This window comes from Meles meles, chromosome 19 (assembly GCF_922984935.1).
Source record: "Meles meles chromosome 19, mMelMel3.1 paternal haplotype, whole genome shotgun sequence".
Lineage (NCBI taxonomy): Eukaryota > Metazoa > Chordata > Mammalia > Carnivora > Mustelidae > Meles > Meles meles.
Window position 1 is genome coordinate 57,658,075 of NC_060084.1, and position 23,035 is coordinate 57,681,109.

At 41.4% G+C, this 23,035-nt stretch overlaps 1 protein-coding gene across 5 annotated transcripts; it reads right to left on the minus strand.

Annotated features, from left to right (window-relative positions):
- Positions 1–6,293: 6,293 nt before the first annotated feature.
- Positions 6,294–22,293, minus strand: ZNF583 (zinc finger protein 583). Of its 5 annotated transcripts, none has more exons than XM_045987590.1 (5): positions 21,890–22,293; positions 20,514–20,596; positions 14,212–14,338; positions 13,827–13,925; positions 6,294–8,300 (listed from the first exon to the last, which is right to left on the minus strand). In XM_045987590.1, exons 2-5 carry the CDS (start codon positions 20,520–20,522, stop codon positions 6,823–6,825), a joined length of 1,713 nt encoding a protein of 570 aa, XP_045843546.1. In that variant the 5' UTR covers positions 20,523–20,596; positions 21,890–22,293; the 3' UTR covers positions 6,294–6,822. The 5 variants fall into 5 exon arrangements, with proteins under 5 accessions (XP_045843546.1, XP_045843545.1, XP_045843547.1 ...); XM_045987589.1 differs by having other exon boundaries at positions 21,722–22,293; XM_045987591.1 differs by lacking the exon at positions 20,514–20,596.
- Between the last annotated feature and the right edge of the window lie 742 nt (positions 22,294–23,035).

Here is a 23,035-nt window from a genome sequence, read left to right on the forward strand (position 1 = left end):
GGGGTGGGGTAGGGAGGGAAGCAGACTCCCCGCTGAGCAGAGAGCCCATGCGGGGCTGGATCCCAGGACCCTGAGACCATGACCTGAGCTGAAGGCAGAGACTTAACCCACTGAGCCACCCAGGTGCCCCAGGTCAAGTTTTTTCTTTACGGGAAATGAATCTCAACCTCCCTCCACCCTGCCCCCCTTCCACAGGAATTTTGCGAACTGTTCGATCCAGACGTAACCCTGCTGCTGGAGGCATGTGCACTGAATGCAGACTGGCCAGAGTGTCCCATGCCGTGGACCCAGTGGTTGGTCCAGAGTGGACACACAGCCTAAACTGAATAAATCTTAATTTTCTCTGACATGGAGGCTAAGAGGAAGAAGATCATCTTCCTTTCGAGATTAAAAGCTTTAAAGAGGGGTGACTGCGTGGTTCATTCGGTTAAGGGTCTGCCTTCGGCTCAGGTCATGATCCCAGGGTCCTGAGATCGAGCCCCATGTTGGGCTCCCTGCTAGCTGAGAGCCTGCTTCTCCCTCTGCGTCAGGCCCTCCCCCTCCTTGTGTGCTCTCTCTGTCAGATAAATAAATTTAAAAACAACAACAACGAAAAGCTCCAAGGACCTTTTAAGTCTAATATCAGATGCCACCGCCCCCCACCACCACCAAGAAAGAGCCTGACAGAGAATGAAACAACTCAAAGCAGAGCAATTAATCTCTGACGAGTCAGAGCACTTGCCTGAAGCCGTAGCATGTTCACATTACACCCTTCAGTTACAGGGACCAGCAAATACCTTTTCCTGAGCTAACTGGAATTAGGTTTCTATCAGAATCTTTGTGTGCGTGTGAGAGAGAGAGAGAGAGAGCGCGCGAGCGTGAGCGGAGCAGGGAGAGTGGCGGAGGAGCAAGCCGACTCCCTGCTAAGTGGGGAGCCAGATCCAGAGCTTGATCTCAGGACCCTGAGATCATGACCTGAGCGGAAGGCAGACGCCACTGCCTGGGCCACGCAGGCGCCCCTCTGTCGGAATCTTTATAGCAGTTGCTGTTTCTCCAGTTATCAACTTTATAGACTTTTTAGTAATCTTTCTTAGGAACGGTAAGAATTAACTAATCCCACCAAGTGAATTATATATTCACTCTTCTGTTGTATTTTACTTTGAAATACAGCTAACCTTTATTTCTTATTCTGTCAGCTTTATACAGATCTCTTGAATCCCCTCTATCAGAATATTGGCCCTTAGCCTCGACTCAGTCAGTCTCATTACTGCTATCAACCGCCCACCATCCAGTCTACCAGCTACATTTTGCCTTTTACATTATTAAAAAGACAATAAATAGGTCTGTATATATACAGAGACAGACTTATGTGACTTATCTATATATTATAAACTTGGAAATAAAATAGCACTTGGTCATTATGATGAGGTAAATATTCTCTGAACAGTCAGAGCCAAGTAATATGTGGTTACATTTCTCTGTAGGTCCGGTGTTAGGACCCCAGTCTGCGCTTAAAGGAGTCTCTTCCTAGTATCAGTTGAATAGAGTTAATTTTTTTATATTCTATTTTCCAGAATCACACCACATTTCATGTGGGCCTGTTTTATATACAGACCTGATAACGGGTATAGTTTCCCCTTTGTTTTTCCCAGAACCAATAACTGCCTTTCTTTCCTTCTTCCTAAGGAAAACTTGTCTTCAGCATATTGCTAAACTCCTCCAACTTCATACTTAACGTCACCTGTTCCAATCTTCCTGAAGGTTCACGGGGTCCCTGAGTTCCTAGCCTCCGGAAATTTGGTCTGTTGTAGAGCCATCATCCTAGTCATCCTCAACTCCACTTTCCCAGGTTAGCTCCATTGTTTATTGAAGCCTTTCCTGTTGCCTCCTTCCTGCTCCATCTACATTTCACTAAAGCTGATCCTTTATACCCTAATAAAGGGTAAAGGAGAGTAAACCGAAGAAAACTACATATACAGAATATCAGTGTTTGACCTCGTGCTTTATTGTTGCTTGGGTATAGACTTTTAGAGTCAAAGTAATTTTACCTCAGACCTTGGAAGGTGCTGTCCCGTGTTCTGTTAGCTAATACTGCTAACAGGAGGGAAGGCGAACACTATTTTGAATGTTCTTTTTAGGAGATATTCATTTTTTTTAAAGCTTTTTAGGATAGTTTCATCTTCAGTATTCTGAAATTTCACAAGCATATTTCTCAATATCTTTTTTTCTGTTGTAATTGTGGGTTTTGCCAGTTCAGCCTGCCCAACACTCAGTGAGCTATTCCAAGCTGAACATTCATAACTTTCTTCAGTTTGGAAAGATTCTCAATCATTTGTTTGGTATATCCCTTATATTTTCTCTGTAAACTTTTCTGAAACTCCTATTCATTAAACTTCTATGTCCTTTTGTTTCTTATTTTCTTTTTATGAATTTGGAAAGTTTTCTTAATTTTCCTTAAAACTTCTATTAAGGGGGTGCCTGGGTAGCTCAGCGGGTTAAGCCTCTGCCTTCGGCTCAGGTCATGATCTCAGGGTCCTGGGATCGAGCCCCACATCGGACTCTCTGCTCAGCAGGGAGCCTGCTTCCCCCTCTCGCTCTGCCTGCCTCTCTGCAAACTTGTGATCTCTCTCTCTGTTAAATAAAGAAATAAAAATATTTTTTTTTAATTTCTATTAAGTTTATTACAGCAATAACATCTTTTCATTCTTAGGAGTTCTGACTTATCTTTTCTTCCTAGAAAACGGGTGATTATTTTCTGTACATATTCTTCCTTAAAAAAGTGATTTTTAAACATTTATTATTATTTTTTTTAATATTTATTTATTTGACAGAGAGAGAGAGATCTCAAGCAGGCAGAGAGAGAGAAGGGGAAGCAGGCTCCCCGCCAAGCAGAGAGCCCGATGTGGGACTCGATCCCAGGACCCTGAGATCATGACCTGAGCCGAAGGCAGCGGCTTAACCCACTGAGCCACCCAGGCGCCCCTTAAACATTTTAATTCCAGCATTTAGTTAGCATTGTTTAAATATTAGTTCAGGTATACAATTCTATCTTTTTTTTAAAAAATTATTTATTTGAGAGAACACAAGCCTGGGGAGGGGCAGAGAGAGAAGCAGAGTCCCTGCTCACCAGGGAGCCTGACACGGAGCTTGATCCCAAGAAGATCATGACCTGAGCCGATAACAGACTTTTAACCAACTGAACCACCCAGGCGCCCCTCTAATTCTTTTTTTTTTTTTTATAGCTTTCCATATTTACCTGTTCAAATCTGACATAAATTTTTAGTTTTCTTCTATCATTACATAACTTTCTTCACTGTACGTTTAGTGCTGTCTTTTGGTCCTTATCATCCTGATAGTTTTCTTCCTATGTTATGATCCTTAACTGTTACAATATTTAAGAATGATATGGCTTGTGGCATCTGGCTGGCTCAGTCAATAGAGTATGTGACTCTTGTCCTGGTGTTGTTTGAGCCCCACACTGGGTGTAGAAATTACTTTAAAAAAAAAATGATATGGCTTGTTTACCCTAGGTACATATGGATCAGTTTCCCTGAATAGGAAAGGTCCTCTTAACCAGAATATCCAATCCCAGTCTCCCCCTAGAAGGAACACTAATCATTTGGGTGTGTCTCTCCAGAACCTTCTCAAAACATTTGCATACTTATATAAATGCATTAGAAAAGTTTTAAAAACATTTAATACTACGCAAGTCTATAAAATTTGCCGTTTCAATGTCCTTTAGTCAAATCCATCCAAGTCCGTATCCTTGGTGCATTCTTTCAAACTGCTGCTAATATTTCTGGTCAGGCCCCATGGAAATTTAGATTGTTTCCAGTGTTTCACGTACTAACCATACTGCCCTCCAGAGGGACTGTGGTGAACATCTTAACAACTTCACTGCCTCCAAAGGAGCAGTGAGTTCTTCCTGCTCCGTGCGGCTGCCACTTTGAGAGTGCGCTGTTTCAGTTGGCGTCTCAATACGAGTGAGGTTAGGCAGAGACTGGCCAGCCACCTGTGTCTTCTACGATTTGCCTGTTCTCCTATTTTGTCCATTTTTATACTTGCTTAGTTGGCCTTTGCTTATATAGGTGTTCTTACATCTTTCCCTTTGTACTATATTACAAATAACTTCCTCCTTTTTGTTATTTTATATTTTAAGAGCATTTTCTTTTTTACAAACCTATGTCCAACACCAATTAATGTATCCTACTATTATTTTCTTATAATACTTTTACTTGTTAGTTTTACATTTAAGATTTTAATCAACTGGAACTCCCTTTTTGTGGATGGTGTGAAGTAAGGATCCTGTTCAATTTATAGAAGACAGGGTGGAGTATGGAAACTGTTGGCTTCCACACAGAAAAGCCTTTCACAGTCTTGTCATTGTTTCTCCTTTTTACCAACCTCCCCCACAACCCCCAGCCTCTATATACAAACCAGCTTGAAGTTCATAGTCCTCTAGGGATGTACCAGCATTCGGGCAGAGTGGCTCCTGTGACTGACATTTCAGGCCTCAGCAGCCTCTGCTACATTTCATGAAGGAACACTTTCCTCCCTTTTGTCTTTTATTTGTTCCCCCTTTCATCCACTGATAACCCTGTTTTCTGGACTTTGTTTGGTATCTTTTACATTATATTATCCATTTAATGGGATATGGAAGGAAGGTAAATTTATATACTGTTTGTTAACTACAAAAGAAAATCTTGATTTTTCTAATGAAAATTCTGATATTGACAAGTTGCCTTTCCAAAAATGTGTACAAATTCATACTCCCACACGTATTCCTTTCCTGTTTTTGCAGTGTGTATTTTTTATCAATCTGATATTGACAGATGGATAGTTCATTGGTTTAACTTGTATTTCTTCTGATTCTAGTGACGTTCAATATTTATCTTACATTCATTTTCTGTTTCTTCTTTATATCCTTTGCCATGGGAATAGTAGTGTCATTTTCTAAGTGATTTGTAGGAACACTTTTATGTTAAGGATATGGATTTCATGTATGTTATAATAATTGCTTCTAATACTGATATTTAAAAACTCTATGTTTATACTCTTGGCTGTATAAAAGCCTAATAAAGTTCTTACGTAGTCAAACCTAGAATCTTATGTGTGTTGCTTCTGGATCTCATGTCTTGTTTAGGAAGATTTGTTTTCACTCTTTGATTATGAATTATGTTACTGTGTCCTCTCATAACTCATACACATTTGGATAAAAGATTGAAGAAACTGGTTTTGTACAGAGCAGAATCAATTTTACCGATACTGTTAAGCCACTGACAAATTACCTTTATTTATATATGTGTTTGTATGAATGTATATGTGTGTATGTTCACATGCACACAATGTTTCAAACCTTAAAAAATTCTTCTTAGGATTTTGATAGGTACAAAGAATCTGTAGATTAATTTTGGGCCTCCTAACATCTTGAGAATAGTCTTCCCCTGCAGGATAAAATGTCTATTCAAGTCTTCCTTTTCACCCTCCATTTCATCATTTTCTTTGTACCTGTATTCATATGTGAATTAGTTACTAAAGTGATTGCATATTCAAAGCCTCCAGGAGTCAGGAAGTAATACAAAATGTAAAATAAGTCCATTATACAGGAAGGAGGAATGGTTTGAACTGTGGAGAACTGGAAAACACATGCCCAAATAAAGGTATTTGTATTCTTTTTTTTTTTTTAATTCATCGTAAACTTGATAAGTACCAAGTCAAACATGTTTGTGGGCCACCAGTTTATGAGTATTGGTCTATAATTTTCTTCTCCTCTAGTTTTAGGAGTTATAGTTTAAAACTACCTTAACAATATTTTCAGTTTTAAACAACATGGATTTAATACAGTTCAACCACCTGGAATTAGGAGAGGGTATCAAATTTATATTCTATTTTCTATTCTTTGGTTATTTATTTTTTTGTCTCTTTAAAAATATCTATTTTGCCTTTGTCTTACTGCAAATGATGAATATATCTCAGTAAATCCTACTTACTACTTCTGATTTTTAAAATCTGGCTTCTTAGAACTGTTGAGTATCTAATGAAGTTAGTTCTTCTTACCAACAAAGTCATAACTTACTCTATATCATTATGGACTTTATCATTAGTGCTACTGTGTTAGATACCCTTATCACCTACCTTCAGAACTGTTCCTAATCCCAGTTCTTTATAATCTCTTCAGTCTTGAACTGCCGCTGATTTTGTTACTTCTCAAATGAACCTTGCTGAGATGATCAGGTCCTCTTGTATACCACAGAATCTTTTTATTTTATGGTAACATTTATTAAATGATTATGCTAGGCACTCTGAGCAATTTACACGCATTCTCTCATTTAATCCTCCCGTCAACTTTTGAGGTAGTACTATTATTATTTCCATAATATAAATAAGAAGACTGAACCTTACAAAGAACAAAATGTTTCTCTGAATCTAGAGGTTTAGAAAACGGAAGAGCAGGGATCAGAACCTGGATTGGTTTGATGCTGGAATATGAGTTCTTAATTCTGGATAAATAGCCAAAGAATGAGATGGATTTTGACATGAAATACATTCTTTGGAAGGTATACTGGGACAAGGTATTTGGGGCAGAGGGTCTTTTAGGCTATTCTGAGGAATGTGTGCTTTAACCTAAGAACTATGGGGTACCAGTAAAGGGTATCAATGAGGAAGTGATATGAACTTTTAAAATACAAGTTTGACCACAGTGGAGGCAACTGACAAAGGAAATGGTAAACACAGGGAGACCAATCAGAAGCTATTCCCATAGTGCATATGAAGTAGATTACTGTGTATTGGACAAAGATGATGGAATGGAAATGGATTAAAGGAGTCAGATTCAAGGCATATTTAGGAGATAAAACCGACGGGTCTTGGCAACTGACTGGACATGGACGGTGAGGGAGTGGAAGGGGTCAAGAATGACTCCATAGTATGAATTCTCTCATGCTGGGCAAGATGGGCACGCTGCCTGAAAGATTTTCTGCAATCCTTACATTCATAGGGTCTCTCTCCTGTATGAATTCTTTGATGTAGAGTAAGAGATCCGCTATAGCTAAAGGCCTTCCCACAAATGTTACATTCATAAGGTTTCTCTCCAGTATGAATTCGCTTATGTTGAGCAAGGCCTGCATTCTGGCTAAATGTTTTCCTACATTCCTTGCACATATAAGGTTTTTCTCCAGTATGACTTCTCTGATGTTGTGCAAGTGACGAACTATTGCTAAAGGCCTTCCCACATTCAACACACTCATAGGGTTTCTCTCCAGTGTGAACCCTCTGATGTTGATCAAGGTATGCAATCTGGCTGAAGGCTTTCCTGCATACTTTACATTCATAAGGTTTTTCTCCAGTATGAACTCTCTGATGTTGAGCAAGGTGTGCATATTGGCTGAAAGATTTCCTACATTCCTTACATTCATACGGTCTCTCTCCAGTATGAATTCTCTGATGTACAATTAGGTATCCACGATGGCTAAAGGCTTTCCCACACACATTACATACATAGGGTTTCTCTCCTGTATGAATTCTCTGATGCTGAGCAAGAAATGAACCGTTACTGAAGGCTTTTCCACATTCAATACATTCAAAAGGTCTCTCTCCAGTGTGAACTCTCTGATGTTGAGCCAGGTGTGCAATTTGGCTGAAAGCTTTTTTACATTCTTTACACTGATAAGGTCTCTCTCCAGTATGAACTCTCTGATGTTGAGCAAGGTGTGCGTTCTGGCTGAAGGCTTTCCTACATTCTTTACATTCATAGGGTTTCTCACCAGTATGTATTCTCTTATGTTGAGCGAGGTTTGCACTCTGGCTGAAGGTTTTCCCACATTCAACACATGCATAGGGTTTCTCTCCAGTATGAATTCTCTGATGAAGAGTAAGGGATGAGCTCTGATTGAAAACTTTCTCACATTCATTACATTTCAAAAGTTTCTTCTGTATATAGACTTTCTTATGTTTCATTTCAACAGATTTTTTCCGGTAACTTCTCTTTTGTGGTTCATGCTTATGTACTCTTTCTTTGGTGGGAAAAGTCTTTTTTATATCAAATATTGCATCCTGATGGAAAGTTTGCCAAGATTTAGTATGTTCATTACTTGGATCTTCAGTAAGGATTCCTTTATGAGTGATGATCAGTTGTCTGGAATGTACTTCCTGACTTCCTGACTGGTTCTTAAGCCAGTCCTCACTTTTACAGTCTTCTCTCAAACTGGGGCAGTCAAGGCTGTAACTAAGATGGCTTCTTCCCATTTTCACTAGTTTGGATGTTTCTTCATAAATAACTTGCTTTGATGAAAACTCATTGTTTTCAAATGTATACTCCCAATCTAAAAGATATCAAGAAAACAAACGTCTTTTGTATTTGTTCATCAGAAGAGAAGAACTTCTAAAAGAAAAATTGGTGAATAAAATACATAAAAAGTTTGGGGATTTAACAGCTGTTAAGGTGCAGTCTAAAGAGTATGAGATTAGGGCACCTGGGTGCCTCAGTTGTTGATCGTCTGCCTTTGGCTCAGTTCGTGATCCCAGGGTCCTGCGTTTGAGCCCCGCATTGGGCTCCCTGCTCAGTGGGGAGTCTGCTTCTCCCTCTCCCACTCACCCTGCTGTGTTTCCTCTCTCACTGTGTCTCTCTCTATCAAATAAATAATAAAAATCCTTAACATAAAACGTATGAGATTATAAAGAAAGAAAAACTAAGAATTAGGATATAAATTGGAAACTGAAGAAGCTGTTTAAAATCCCAATAATTTTATATGTAATTTAATATTAGAGTCTCCAAATACCCTTCCTTCCTTGCCTCAGGTTATACTTCATTCAAGCTAAGTTCATTATCTTTAAAAAGTCAATTTCATAAGGTCAGTGTGGCTGGAAAAAAACTTTCATAAGATCCCCAAACCCAGAGATACACCAGGTACTATTATTTGCTTTAGTTTGTACATGCCAACTATGGCTAAACTTTTGTAGCTTAGAAAATGTCTTTTGGGGGCATATGGCTGGCTCAGTCAGTGGAGCATGTGACTCTTTATCTTGGGGTCATGAGTTCAAGTCCCAAATTGGGTTTGCAGCCTACTTTTTAAAAAAAGTCTTCACATTTTCTATGTGATATATTCCAACAAAATGTAAATTTTTAAAAAATATTTATTCGAGAGAGCTGGTGAGCACAGTTGGGGGAAGGGCAGAGGGAGAGGAAGAAGCAGACTCCCCACTGAGCGGGAACCTCAATGCAGGATTCTATCCCAGGACCTGAGCCAAAGGAGATGCGTAACCAAATGAGCCACCCAGGTACCCATGAAATGTAAATTTTGAGTTTTTGAACCCAAAGCTAAAATGCCTTCACATAAAAGTAACTTTATTTGGGCTCCTGGGTGGCTCAGTGGGTTAAAGCCTCTGCCTTCAGCTCAGGTCATGATCCCAGGGTCCTGGGATCGAGCCCCGCATCCAGCTCTCTGCTCAGCGGGGAGCCTGCTTCCCTTCCTCTCTCTCTGGCTGCCTCTCTGCCTACCTGTGATCTCTGTCAAATAAATAAACAAAATCTTTAAAGAAAAAAAAAAGTAACTTTATATAGGGTACCTGGGCGTTTTAGTCAGTTCAGTGTCCAAATCTTGATCTCAGTTCAGGTCTTGATCTCAGGATTTTGAGTTCAAGCCCCACATTGGGCTCCAGAGTGTGGAGCCTACTTACAAAAAGTAATTTTGTATCAAACTGCTTGATTTTATGAACCTTTCACAGGGCTTAACCTGCCACCTTCTTTCCATTCCCCAATCAAATCATGTATTCTGCTCAAGACTTTACAGTGATGTTTCACATTTGTTTTTTTATTTTTTTAAATTTATTTATTTGACAGAGAGATCACAAGTAGGCAGAGAAGCAGGTGGGGGGTGGGGGGAAGGAGGCTCCCCGCCAAGCAGAGAGCCCGATGTGAGGTTCGATCCCAGGACCCTGGGATCACAATCCAAGCCAAAGTCAGAGGCTTTAACCCACTGAGCCACCCAGGCGCCCCATGTTTCTCTCATTTACAATAAAACCAAAGTTCCTATTAATGGTTTACAAAACAATGTAATACATGAACATAAATGTAAAACCTTTAGTAAAATTACTGCAAATCAAATCCAGGAAAATATGAAAGTATAATTACCAAGAAGAGCTTATGCCAGGAATACAAGATTGGTTTAATATGTGAAAGCCAGTGTAATTCGCCACATTAACAGATTAAAGGTGGAAAATCATATGATCATTTCAATAGATGTAGAAAGAGTACTTGGCTAAATTCAACATCTATTTATTATAAAATTTCTTAGCAAAACCAGGAATAGAAAACTTTGTCAAACTGATAAAGGGCATCTATGAAACATCAACTTAATGGTGAAAGACTGAATGCATTTTCCCTTAAGATTGAGAATAATCCAAGTATATCTACTCCTAATAATTCTATTCAACATTGTAGAAGATGTCCTTGCTACTGCAGTAAGTCAAGAAAAAAAAACAAAAACCTGTAAGATTAGAAAGGAAGAAATAAACTGCAGATATAAATCTATCGAGATCATAAGATATAAAGTTAATATAAAAATCAATTTACATTTTTGCATACTAGCAACAAGCAAGTGGAAAATGTAATTCTTAAGAATTCTATTTATAGGGTACCTGGGTGGCTTAGTTGGTTAAGTGACTGCCTTCGGCCAGGTCATGATCTTGGAGTCCCAGGATCGAGTCCCGCATTGTGCTCCCTGTTGGGTGGGGAGTCTGCTTCTCCCTCTGACCCTACCCGCTCTCGTGTACTCTCTCTGTCATTCTCTCTCTTTCACATAAATAAGTAAAATCTTCAAAAATTTTTTAAAAAATTTAAAGACTTCTATTTATATTACCACCAAAAAATACCATATGATTAAAAATATGCATATATATGGGGCACCAGGGTGGCTCAGTGGGTTAAAGCCTCTCCCTTCAGCTCAGGTCATGGTCTCAGGGTCCTGGGATCGAGTCCCACATCAGGCTCTCTGCTCAGCAGGGAGCCTGCTTCCCTTCCTCTCTCTGCCTGCCTCTCTGCCTACTTGTGATCTCTCTCTGTCAAAGAAGTAAATAAATAAAATCTTAAAAAAAAATTTAGTCATGAGAAAAAGCAATAAAACATGGGCAAAAGATTTGAACACTTAACAAAAGATATGAATGGCCAATAAGCACATGAAAAGACATTCAAATTTATGTCATCAGAGAACTGCATATTAAAACCACAATGAGATACCACAACACAACCATTAGAATGAATAAAAGTAAAAACTGAAAATACAAAGGTGTGAAGATATGGAGGAAATGGAAGTCTCATACATTGCTGTTGGGGATGAAAATGGTACACTTTGGAAAACTGGCAGCTTCTTAGAAAGTTAAACCTATTCCTTTTGTATGACTCTCTGCATGTTCAGATATTTACCCAAGAGAAATGAAAACATACATGCACACAAAGTCCTGTAAATGACAGCTTCACAGCATGTTTGTTTATAATAGCCAAAACCTGGAAACAACCCAAATGCCCATGAACAGATGAAAGGAAACACAGAACGTGGGATATCTACACAGTAGACTACTACTCAGCAATAAAATGCATAAAGTAGCCATACATGCAAAAACATGGGTGATTTTCAAAATTATGAGGAAAATAAGCCAGACACAGTAATATATACTATATGAATCCATTTAGTTCAGATGGAAACTAGTCTAAAATGACAAAGATCAGATTAGTGTTTGAAGTCAGGAGGACAAAAATGGACTGCAAGGTGGCATAGGCAGTTTTTGGGGTGATGGAAATACTGTATGTCTTGACTGTGGTGATGGTTTCATGGGTGTATACAACAGTCAGAATTCATCACATTGTAGGAGTATATGGATGCAATTTACTGCATGTAATAATTCCTTAATAAAGTTATTAAGAAAAAAATAGATGGAAACAAGAAAGGTAAGTAAAGACAGACTTCAATAACACAGAAAAAGTAAAACTCTTAACAATGAAAATAGAACTTAACCTTGGAACCTATGGAACATTTTACAGACACCAACTATATATTATGCCATACAAAATCCTTAAGTGTCAAAGAATTAATATGAGTCTTGTTTGATTAAAATACATTAAAACAAGAAATTTTTTTAAAGATTTATGTATTCATTGCACAGAAAGAGAGAGAGAGAGCATGTGAATATGAGCGGGGAAGGGGAGAGGGAGAGAGAGACACTCACACTTCCCATTCAGCGGAGAGCCCCACCCAGGGCTCAATCCCATGACTCCACGGTCATAACCTAACCCAAAATCAAGAGATGGATGCTCAACTGACTGAGCCATCCAGGTGCCCCCAGAAAACTTACTTTTAAACAACTCTCATGTAAAAGAGAAGTTTTTTTAAAGTAGGTTATCTAGGAAACAGCAATAACAAAAATAGTATTAGAATATCTGGAGGACAGCTGAAGCCATATTTCAGAGGAAAATTCATAGCCCTTAATAATTTAGTGAATAAGACAAGTAAACAAACAGATTAAGCATTTGTTTCAGCAAAATGGAGAAAAAAATAAACCTAAGAAAATGAGAATAATTGCATTAGGGAAAGCAGAAAATAAAGAATTGGGAAAGTGAATAATGGTAACACTAATAAATTCATAAGATGGATTTTAAAAATAAAATTAAGTCTAGCTTACCTAATAATTTTTTTAAAAGAATAGCTGTACAAAATTGAAAACTATAGCTTTAAAAAAGAATTATAAGATTATATTCTTCAGATTCATGGAAATACATTTGATAACATAAATTAAGAGACAGTTATTTGGAAAAGTAAAAATTTGTAAAATTTCACCCAACACAGAAACTGTACAGAGACTATTTACCAGAGAGAACATTGAGAAAGTTGTCAAAGATCCACTTTCCCACAAAGGCCCCAATGCCAGGATTTATCTCAAACTGTAAAACTAAGTGATCTCATCCATTCATACTAGCATCTCTATATCACTTTTTTTCTGAGCCTGTCCCCATCTAGTGGCATGTTGTGTTTCTTCACTCAGAAGTTTCCCCATCTTGTAAAAAGTCTCATGTCCTAAGTCAGATGATCATCTTTTCCCCCTTCCAGTATATTCTTTTTTGTATTAAACCGTCTCACTTTCCAGTTATCCAGACTTGAAAATATAACTGGAAATTCTTTCTGTGATGGTTAATAAGCCTCTGAATAATCTTGAGAATTATTTTCTCAAAGTAAACACTCAATGAATCTTGGTAAAAGAATAAGTGAATAAATGAATGAATCAGGGGCGCCTGGGTGGCTCAGTGGGTTAAAGCCTCTGCCTTTCGCTCAGGTCATGATCCCGGGGTTCTGGGATCAAGCCCCGCATCGGGCTCTCTGCTTGGCAGGGAGCCTGCTTCCTCCTCTCTCTCTCTGCCTGCCTGCCTCTCTCCCTACTTGTGATCTCTATCTGTCAAATAAATAAATAAAATCTTTAAAAAAAAATGAATGAATCAAACCTTCATTCTAAAAGGAATGAGTGATTGAAAATGAAAAAATAGACATTGCTGTGTCTACCTTTTTTTAAAGTATGATGGAGCAACTTATGCAAAACTAAAAAGCAAGAACAAGCAGACACTGACATTTTGGATCCAGAGAATAGGAAAAGGTTCTCAGAGAAGATCATAACTTGTGAGAGAATATATACAAGGAGAATAAGTTAGGGAGATCATGCCAATGGCACCTCAGTGCTTCCTCCCAGGCCTTACGCCTTTAAGGAAAATTACCCAGGAAACATCAATGATAAGCAGGAACCTCTCAGAACAGCTGAGCTTTTCCTCACAATGGCCTCTTCTACCCTTCTAGTTCTTTCTCACTCACCAGGGCACGTGCCTCTTATCCCCTCCTTCTTCACCATCCAGGGTTCTTTTCCTTGTTCCAGTAATGAGATCACATCTGGCTTAGAAACTGAAACTCCTGCTTACAAGAAATAAAGGGGGAATTAGCTGGGCCCCTAAACCGGATCAGGGTGTTTGTCATCAGGAAGTCAACGGTGTGATAGAAGGAAGCAGAGGGCGAGGTGAAGTATTCTGAAGAAAGGGGAAAGTGACGTTGTAACAACAGTCCAGTGAAGCTGCCAGTTCTACAAACTCAGCCTATTTTGGGAAGCACAAGAAAGGGAAACTTAGTGAAGTACATCGGAGGCTTCCCAAACATTGGAAAGCAGCCCTATGTGCAGATTCTAAATTCTGGGGAAGCTCCTTACCCAGTGATACCAGGCTCCTGTAGTTCTCCAACATCACCTTTCTGTACAGATTCCTCTGAGCAGGGTTCAGCCATTTCCACTCCTCTTGAGAGAAATCTACAGCCACATCCCCAAATGTCACCAAATCCTGAAATGACATAAATATGTTCTTTTATGCTCAACTAACCTTTTCACCTCAGATTGGCATAGTTCGAAGAGTTCATTTGTACTTTTGGAGAGAAATATTGCATATAGCAAAACTTTCTAGCAATATTTTTGGTTCTCTGCAACACATGTCAAGCAATTTCTAAAATTATTTCTCTGTGCTTGGTTTTAATATTTTCTCGTGGAAAGTACACTATTTCTAACATAGTCTCTATTGATGGGGAAAAGAGCAAATGAGCAAAATAATTGTTATTCATACTAAATGCTAATGCATTTCTCAATATGGAAAATCAGGATAGACCAGAGCAGTGAAGAAAAGCTTTAAGGAGGAGGCAGGAACATGAGTTTCGCCCTGTAAGTTGTACATGATCTAAACCTACCTTTCCCGAGCGCTTTAATGGAATGGCTAATGTTCCAGCTGGATCAGTAGGGTACATACATAAATATATTTGATGCTTGTAATACTGATTTCCTAAAACTAAACATACAAGTAATAAAAATTTAAGCAAGTTCTATAGTGATTTTGCAAAAATGAAACATAAATGAATGTATGCGGTAAGAGAACCACTGGGGCAGTAAGATTATTCAGCAGCTCTTGATAACCCCACTGAGTTGCAAAGACAGTTGGTAGCTGTAACAAAGACAAAATAATAGTAATTTTAAGCACTATTAGATAGTGAACATTTCAGATGTGATCATGAAGTACGACAAAAAATCCTTACAGCTCTCACTAGAGGAACATACCCAGTTGTGCAGGTCCAATGAGTGAGAGTTTTTAAAATGTTAAAGTACAGTTCTCAAGTAATACTCCGTTGAATAAAGGATCTTTATAACCTGGAATAAGACCTCGTCTGCTTCCTAAAAATTCAAAACCAGTGTTCTTCCTCATGAGGTACATCCGCTGCAGACTTACTAGGGCTTACATATGCGGTTTGCTTTACGTCGCTGTGGTGTGGCATGTCAGAGAGCAGAGCGTGCTCCTTATCTGGGCTAATACACAGATGCAATTAACTGTACCGTTAATTCAGCTGAAGAGCTGAACTGACTCGTTAAATACTGAAACAATGCCACTGGTTGGTAAACAGCTGCTGCACTGAGCCCTGCTGGTGACCATCACAGATCTCCCACAGCCCAGCAACTTAAGGGGGAACGCCCAGCGTAGCAGCAGCCTCCAGTATCCCAGCTGGGGTAAGTTCTGGTGTGTGCCCTTGCCTCAGTGGTTATCAAATATGAGCATCACTCCTATTAAGTGTGACTCTGCAGAGTAATGGTCCAATTGAAGATGCATTTAAGCACATCAATGATTTTATGCAGAAACATTTTTAATGGAGAAAACGAGTTCATATGTGAATTGCTAGTGCCCAAGTAATGGACAAAAATGTTTAAGGAGACTATAAGGGAAGCAGAAGTATGCCTCCAAGAAACATCAGTTACTTGCATTGGCTTGATCTTACATGCCTCCATTTCTAAAACACTTAACACCAGGAAATACGGGAAGTGAGTAAAAGCTTCAAGGAAGGAAGGAAACATGAACTGAGTCTTAAAAGATGAAACTTGTCCTAGACAAGACTGGCTACTGTCAGTCATCAATTCCATTAAAACTCAAACACTTCAATATAAACTAATATTTTGTGCAAACAAAAATGTTCTACACACATTTCTTCAGTAAACAGACGAGGCAGCTTTTGCTAGCTAAAGTTCTTAAGAAACCTTGTTTAGCTTCACACACAAACTAATGGATTCCAGGTTTCAACTGTCTGATTGACCTTTTCCTCTTAGCCATTCAATGGGACTTGAATATCTTTAAAATGTTTTAGTATTTATTTTTATTTGATAAAACAGGAATTTAGTACAATTTATAATCATTAAGGAAACTTAACAAATAATGTCCAATATTTCTACCCTCAGTGATTTTTCCTTTTTATAAATTGCAAGTCCTCTATCCCCACATCTACCCACCACTGTCACCCTACTTCCTGGAAACAATAAAAATTTACAGCTAGTGTATATTTGTTCAAATATTTCCTTATACGGACATGTTGATGATTATCTATCCGAGTTCACTATAACATCACTTTTGTTAAATGGTTAACATTACGTGGTATAAATATGCCATATCTTTACTAACTCCCTGTTTATTTTCATTTATATGAATCTGATTTTTTCACTATGTGAGAACAGTGATGCACACTATTTTTAAATGTTACAGTACAGTTCTCATATAATACTACTGTATGAATTAAAGATTCAACAGAGGTCTCTGTTTCCTTAAAATAAATCCAAGGAGGTATTCTCTCCACTGAGACTAGGATTTCCCAAACTTACTTGACCTCAGAAAAAATTTTAAATTACACTTTTTGATCTAGCAAGACTAGGAGCTAATGAAAAGATAATTCAGTCTGGGACTAAACTGTTGACCTGCACTCAAAGAAATACTAATTGTTCTTTGAGTAGAAGGAAATGGAAATAAAAATCAAGAGCCTCAAAGGAATAACTATAAATATAACATCTACAACTATTAATAAGTTAGAATTAAACCACTATCGAGGTCTTTTTTTGTTCAGGAAAGTAGTAAGAATACTAATTATAGAAGGAAGATTACAGAAGGAAGAAAGAAAGAAGATAATTACATAATTAGAAATGGGTAAATATCCACTTAAAGAATAATACTGTGTAATTAATAAGATAATAAGGAGAAAGTACTTGATTTATCCAAAAGAAGGCAAACAAGGAGAAATAAAGGGACAAAGAAGAGATGGAGTGAGTAGAAAACAAACGGCAATATGACCGGCTTAAATACGTCAGTAATTACATTAAATGAAAATGTACTAAACACTAATTAAAAGACAAAGATTCTCAGACTGGATTTCTTTATAAATCAATGTTTTGATGGAGACACGGGATTTGGGGAGGCACACAGAATCACGGAAAGCACACGGCCACTCAAGTGCCTTCCTGTGAGTACAGAGAATCATGGCAGGTACAGAGCTGAGAGGCACACAGCTGACAACCAAGAAAGTGGTGTTTATAGAGGCACCCTTTAAATCTTTAGAAACGAGAGGCTTTCAAAAACCTTGTGTTGCAAGGATCCTTGGACTTACTAAAAATGCAGTTTGCTGGGCCTCCCCATCAGAGCCTGATTCATAAGGTCTGGGGCGGGGTCCCGGAAACAGCATTTGGGCTGATGGGCTCTGTCTGGTCTACAGGTCGTACCCTCTGCTTTCTGCTTTTTCCGTTACCAGTTTCGCAGCAGGAGAAAAGAGGTAGCTGGCTCTTACCTCTCTGATCTTACTCACAGATGAAGAACTCACAGTCTTGTTCATTCATGTATTAGTTTGACGAATATTTACCGAATACCTACTACCTACAGTGTTCCAAGCACTGGGAGTACAAAGGTAAACAAAATGCAATTCCTCTGCGTGTGGAGTTAAGATTCTAACAGAGGAGAAAGACATTAAACATCAGGTTGTACAATGTCAGGTAGTGTTAAACACTATGACAAAAAACCAGGGTGACTGAGAGTGAAGTGTGTTTGTTTTCGGTGAGATGGTCAAGGTAAACCTCAGTGAAGCGGTAATGTTTAAACAACAATCTAAAGGTGAGAATAAACCAAGCCCGGACGTAAGGGAAGAGAATTACAAAAGAGGGAGGAGCAAATGCAAAGGTCGGAAGACAGGAAAGCACTTGTACGCGTGAGGAACAGCAAGCTGACCAGTGTGACTGGAGCACAGGAAGGTAAAGACCTGGAGAAAATGAGGTCTGGGGTAGCCAACAGGGGGATCATGCAGGGCCTTGTAGACTGTGGAGAGGACACTGGGAAGCCAGTGAGGTTCCAGGCAAAGGGAAACAATGTACTCCATCACTGTTCCCCAGTCTGTCAGTATTTTCTACGCGCTCTTCAGATCATCACTCACCAGCCTCTGTTTATGCTGACCCTCAACATATGTTACAACTCCCTACATCTGATGCACTCACTAGTGACGTCGGTATGTCATTTTCCTCCCTTGGCCTGTTTCTCCTCATCTGTAAAATGAATGACTTGGACAAGATCACCCAAAACTTGGTATATATTATCTTTTTTTAAAGATTTTATTTATTTATTTATTTGATAGAGACACAGCGAGAGAGGGAACACAAGCAGGGGGAGTGGGAGAGGGAGAAGCAAGCTTCCCGCTGAGCAGAGAGCCTGATGAGGGCCTCGATTCTAGGACCCTGGGATCATGACCTGAGCCGAAGGCAGACGCTTAACTACTGAGGCACCCAGGCTCACCTGGTATATTTTATTTTATATTCACCCGGCTCTATTATTTTATTAGCCTAGATCTATGCTGCCCAATACACAGCTACTGGTCACATGTGGCTATTTAGATTTAAATCAATTAACGTTAAAGAAATAAGGGAAATTGAGTGTGGTATATATTCTCTACTATTCATTATTTTTCTGGAATTTAAAAGTATTCTAAAATAAAAATTCATTGAAAAAAATTAATGTTAAAGATTGAGTTCCTCAGTTACACAAGTATATCAAAGTGTTCCATAGCCACAGGTAGCTAGTGGCTACTCTATGGGACAGTGCAAATATAGAACATTTCTGTCAATCATCGCAGGAAGTTTTTTTTTTCTTTTTTAAAGATTTTATTTATTTATTAGAGAGACAGCACTGAGCTGGGAGGAGAGGGAGAAGCAGGTTCCCCTCAAGCAAGGAGCCCAAGGTGGGTGGGGATCGATCCCAGGACCCTGGAATCATGACCTGAGCTGAAGGCGGACACTTAACTGACTGAGCCGCCCACACATCCCTTACCATAGGAAGTGCTGCTGGACAGTGTTGCTCTAGTCGATTGCTGCTTCTGGTTCATCTTCCTCTTTACAGCCATTCTCTATATTTTCATCTAGCAGTTCATATGGTTTTATTTTTTACATTTAACCTATAGAATGTACTTAACTTCAAGGGTGAGGAAGAAATCTTTTTTCTAAATGAATAATCCATTCTGTCTCCACTGATTAAAAATAACATCACAGGGACACTTGGGTGGCTCAGTCAGTTAGGCGTCTGTCTTCGGCTTGGGTCATGATCCCAGGGTCCTGGGATGAGTCCCACATTAGGCTCCTTGCTTGGTGGTGAGCCTGCTTCTCCCTCTGCCTGCTGCTCCCCCTGCTTGTGCTCTCTCTCTCTGACAAATAAAAATCTTAAGAAAAAAAAAAAGAATAAAATAACATCACTTTTATCATATAATAAACAAACTAGTAGACATTTAACTCCATGAAAACAAAGACAGTGTTTATTTCCAGCGTGTAGTATATAGCAGTAAGTCTTTAAATAACTCTATATTCAGTGAAGGAATAAATATTTTCTATTCTTATTTATACTTGTATTTGTTTCTGGACATTAGATATTGATCTTTTCATTTATTTCTTCTGGCTCCCATTTCATACTATTTATTGTTTCATTATAGATGTATGCAGCCATTTTAAAATGTAGATTCAAATACTCTCTCCTATTCTCATTTTTTCAAAAGAAAGTCCTATTTTTCCATAAATAATCCCACTAATCTTAACTGGATGACCTAGAATATCCTAGCTGTAGTCCACTAATAACTCAGAATGTGCCTGTAACATGACCTTACTACTCCATGGAACCTTATTCTTCAGAGCTGATAGGGTGCCCTACATGACCCACACTTTAATACTCAAAACCCAACACATACTACTCTTCAACATCACCTTGAGCAAGAGATCTTGTCATGTATCAGGACTAAGATAGCCCAACAGCCCTTGTCTTGTCTTGCCTTCCTCTCAAACCTAGGTCTGTGAAAAAGCTCTAAGCTAATGGCCACGTCAAAATGTACCCTAACCTCTGTGAGTCAAACTCCTTACACAGAAGTCTCTCCTATCCCACCGAGGAGTGTGTTTTTGCTTCTGAGAGCTCCCAACAGAACACCTAACCTGCAGGAGTGCTCAACTGTTCCTTGAATGAAGATGAAAACGCTGAGGAAAAAAGGACCTTCTCACTGGGGACCACATTTTACTGGATTGGGAGAACATGAGGACAAGGTCACTGAAAGAATGCGGCTTTGTTAGCCCGGAAATTTCAGAAGAAAAGCATGTTTCTATGAAACCTGAAAAACAAAGCACCTCAGGGAGAAGAAATCCTCCCTTACCTTGGACATGGCTTTACGAATTTAAGAATTTATGACAGCTCCTCTGTCCTCCCACTTCACGCTCCTCACTAGAAGGGTGGTGCCTGCAAAAATAAGGCTGGAGAGGTAGAAAGAAACCACAAATGGCACTATCAAGTCAGTATTATTTCCCCCCTTCACACAGGAAAGGTGTCCGTCAGTGAAATTACTGAAATGATCCAAGGCTCGGAGGTAGTAAGTGAGCCTGACTGGAATCCAGGCCTGACTTTTTTTTAGTCTTCCCACCAGATAATGATCGTAAAGAGAACATGCTATACCACCCTTACTTCAAAATAAGATAAAGCTACAAACGATGCCTCAGAGGAAGCATCTTTACGCAGAGTAGGCATCAGAGGGGTCCTGTAGTCTGGAGGACCGTGGGCCAAAGAGCCAGAGCACTCTGCTTGCTGTCCTGATTTATGACATACGGCACCGGGAACCCAATCTCTTAACTTTTCTGAGCAGTTTCCTCAAGAAGAGCTGAGGGAGGGGACTATGCATTAATAGTCACCGAAACTCCTCAAGAGTGGTTTTCCACTAAACCTCACTACCTTGGAGAGTGAAGCAGTTATCTCCAAAGCCGCATAATGCTAAGAACCGCCAGGTCTGGGGATCAGAACACCTACCCTCCGCGCACTAGCTCTGCAACCTGTATGACCCAGTAACCGCTCCAAACCTGTTTCCCCTCGGTGAAACTGTTGCTGGGAGGACCCTGAGACGGTCCACAGGAGGCATTTAGCATAGTGGTGGGCATAGCTTTGCGCTCGCTACCAGGAGTCATGCATGTTCATGGACAGCACACAGTAGGTGGGCTGTCCATGAACATACATGAAGAGTCTACGAGAGGAAAGGAAAGATCTTCCTTCCGTGCCATAGAAGGCTGGAGCCTGCTCGCCGGCCCTCCAGACCCGGAGTGGGGGCTCCCCTCTCCTTCCCTACCCGAGCGTTCCCCTCCATCGCAGTCCCTCTTAGGCTCTCCTGCCCGACACAGCCTCCCCGCCTGGAGCACCCTGGCCTCCCCAAGCACCCGTCCCGCCCCCGCCCCCGCCGGAGCCACACAGTCCTCGGGCGGGCAGCTCTCCCGGCAGCCTGGCACCCGTGCCCGCCCAGTTTGTCGCACTGTCACAGCAACATAAGGTCCCACAGCCTCACGCCGTCTCCCATGGCCGGCCACACAGCCGCACACTCACCGTCACTGTCATGGTCACAGACGTTCGCACAGTCACACACAGGGGCACGCACACGGTGACATGGTGTCGCACAGGGCGACACGGTCTCCCACGGTCCCAGGGCCCCTCGCATGCCCGCTCCAGTCCCACAGGCCTGCCGGGGCGCGCGCCCGCCCCCGGCGTCCTCACCGCCTCCTCCCCGCGGGTCGGCACCTCCCTCCGCGCCGGCGGCCGCCGGGAGCCCAGCGCCCCGCGGGCTGGGGCGGGGCTTCGCTCTGGGCCAGACCGGCAGGCTCACAAAAGGGCCGCGGCGCTCTGGCGGGCAGCGGAGCCGGTCGCAGGGGCCGCTGGGAAGTGGAGTCCGGGCCCGGCGCGGCGCAGGGCATCCTGGGACTGCCCTCCGTGGGGCCCGGCCGGCGGTTCCTGCTCCTGCCCCCGAGTCGTGCGGCGCGCTCTCCAAGCCCCCGGCCTCCCAACCCAGACACAGGCCCGGCTCAGCCCCGCCAGAACGACCGGGTCCTGCCCAGTCCCGGACCGGCCGGTTCGGAGTGCACAGGCGCAGCGAGCCCGGTCCCCGAAGGCACCCAAGCCGGGGTACGAGCTGCGGGGGGTGGGGGGGAGGGGAGCGAGGTGCTCCTGCGCGGTGGGCGGGGCCGCTGGTCGGGCTGGGAGAAGGGAGCTGGCCGCGCTGGGTGGTCGGGCGGGGCGCGCAGCAGGGGGCTCCCCGGGGGGTGTGTGCGGGTGGGCGGGAGCGCGGCTCGCGGGGGGTCTCGTGCCCTTCGTTCCCTTTCTGGCTTTCTTGTCTCATCAGCCACTTATTGAGCACCGACTGTGTGCCAGGCATGTTATAGGCGCTGGGGACACGCCTGAGCCGGGGAGAAGAGCCCACACCCTCCTGCGGCGGGAGGAAGTCGCCGGAGAAGATACAGACGCGGAAGGACAGGTGTTGTGAAGAGAAGCGGCGTGACCGGTCGTTCGGTCCGTTCTGCGCCAGCCGCGCTCCTGTTGGGGCCTCAGCCCTGCCCAAGTGGGGTTCCGCGCCCCAGTGCTTCCGCCGCAGCCACCCGCGACGAGAAGCGCGTGCGATGACAGTTCACAGCGAGGAGGTTTAAAACGCAGATCGTTCTCGGAAGATTCCCTGAAACGTGAACGGTCGCAGAACGACGGACGAAGACAGCACGGCCGCGAGCGGAAGTGAGGACTGTCCGGCTTCGTCAGAACCCTGTGACGAGGAGGCCGGACCTCAACGTGCTGGTGGGTCCTGTAGGTTTCTAAAAAATACCTTATTTATTTATTTGACAGAGATCACAAGTAGGCAGAGAGGCAGGCAGAAGG

Coding starts and splice junctions, on each gene's coding strand:
- ZNF583 (XM_045987587.1), bottom strand. Junction 13,926..14,211: donor CAGGAGCCTGGTATCACTGG/GTAAGGAGCTTC, acceptor ATTTCTTGTAAG/CAGGAGTTTCAGTTTCTAAG. Junction 8,301..13,826: donor GATAAGAGGCACGTGCCCTG/GTGAGTGAGAAA, acceptor GATATCTTTTAG/ATTGGGAGTATACATTTGAA.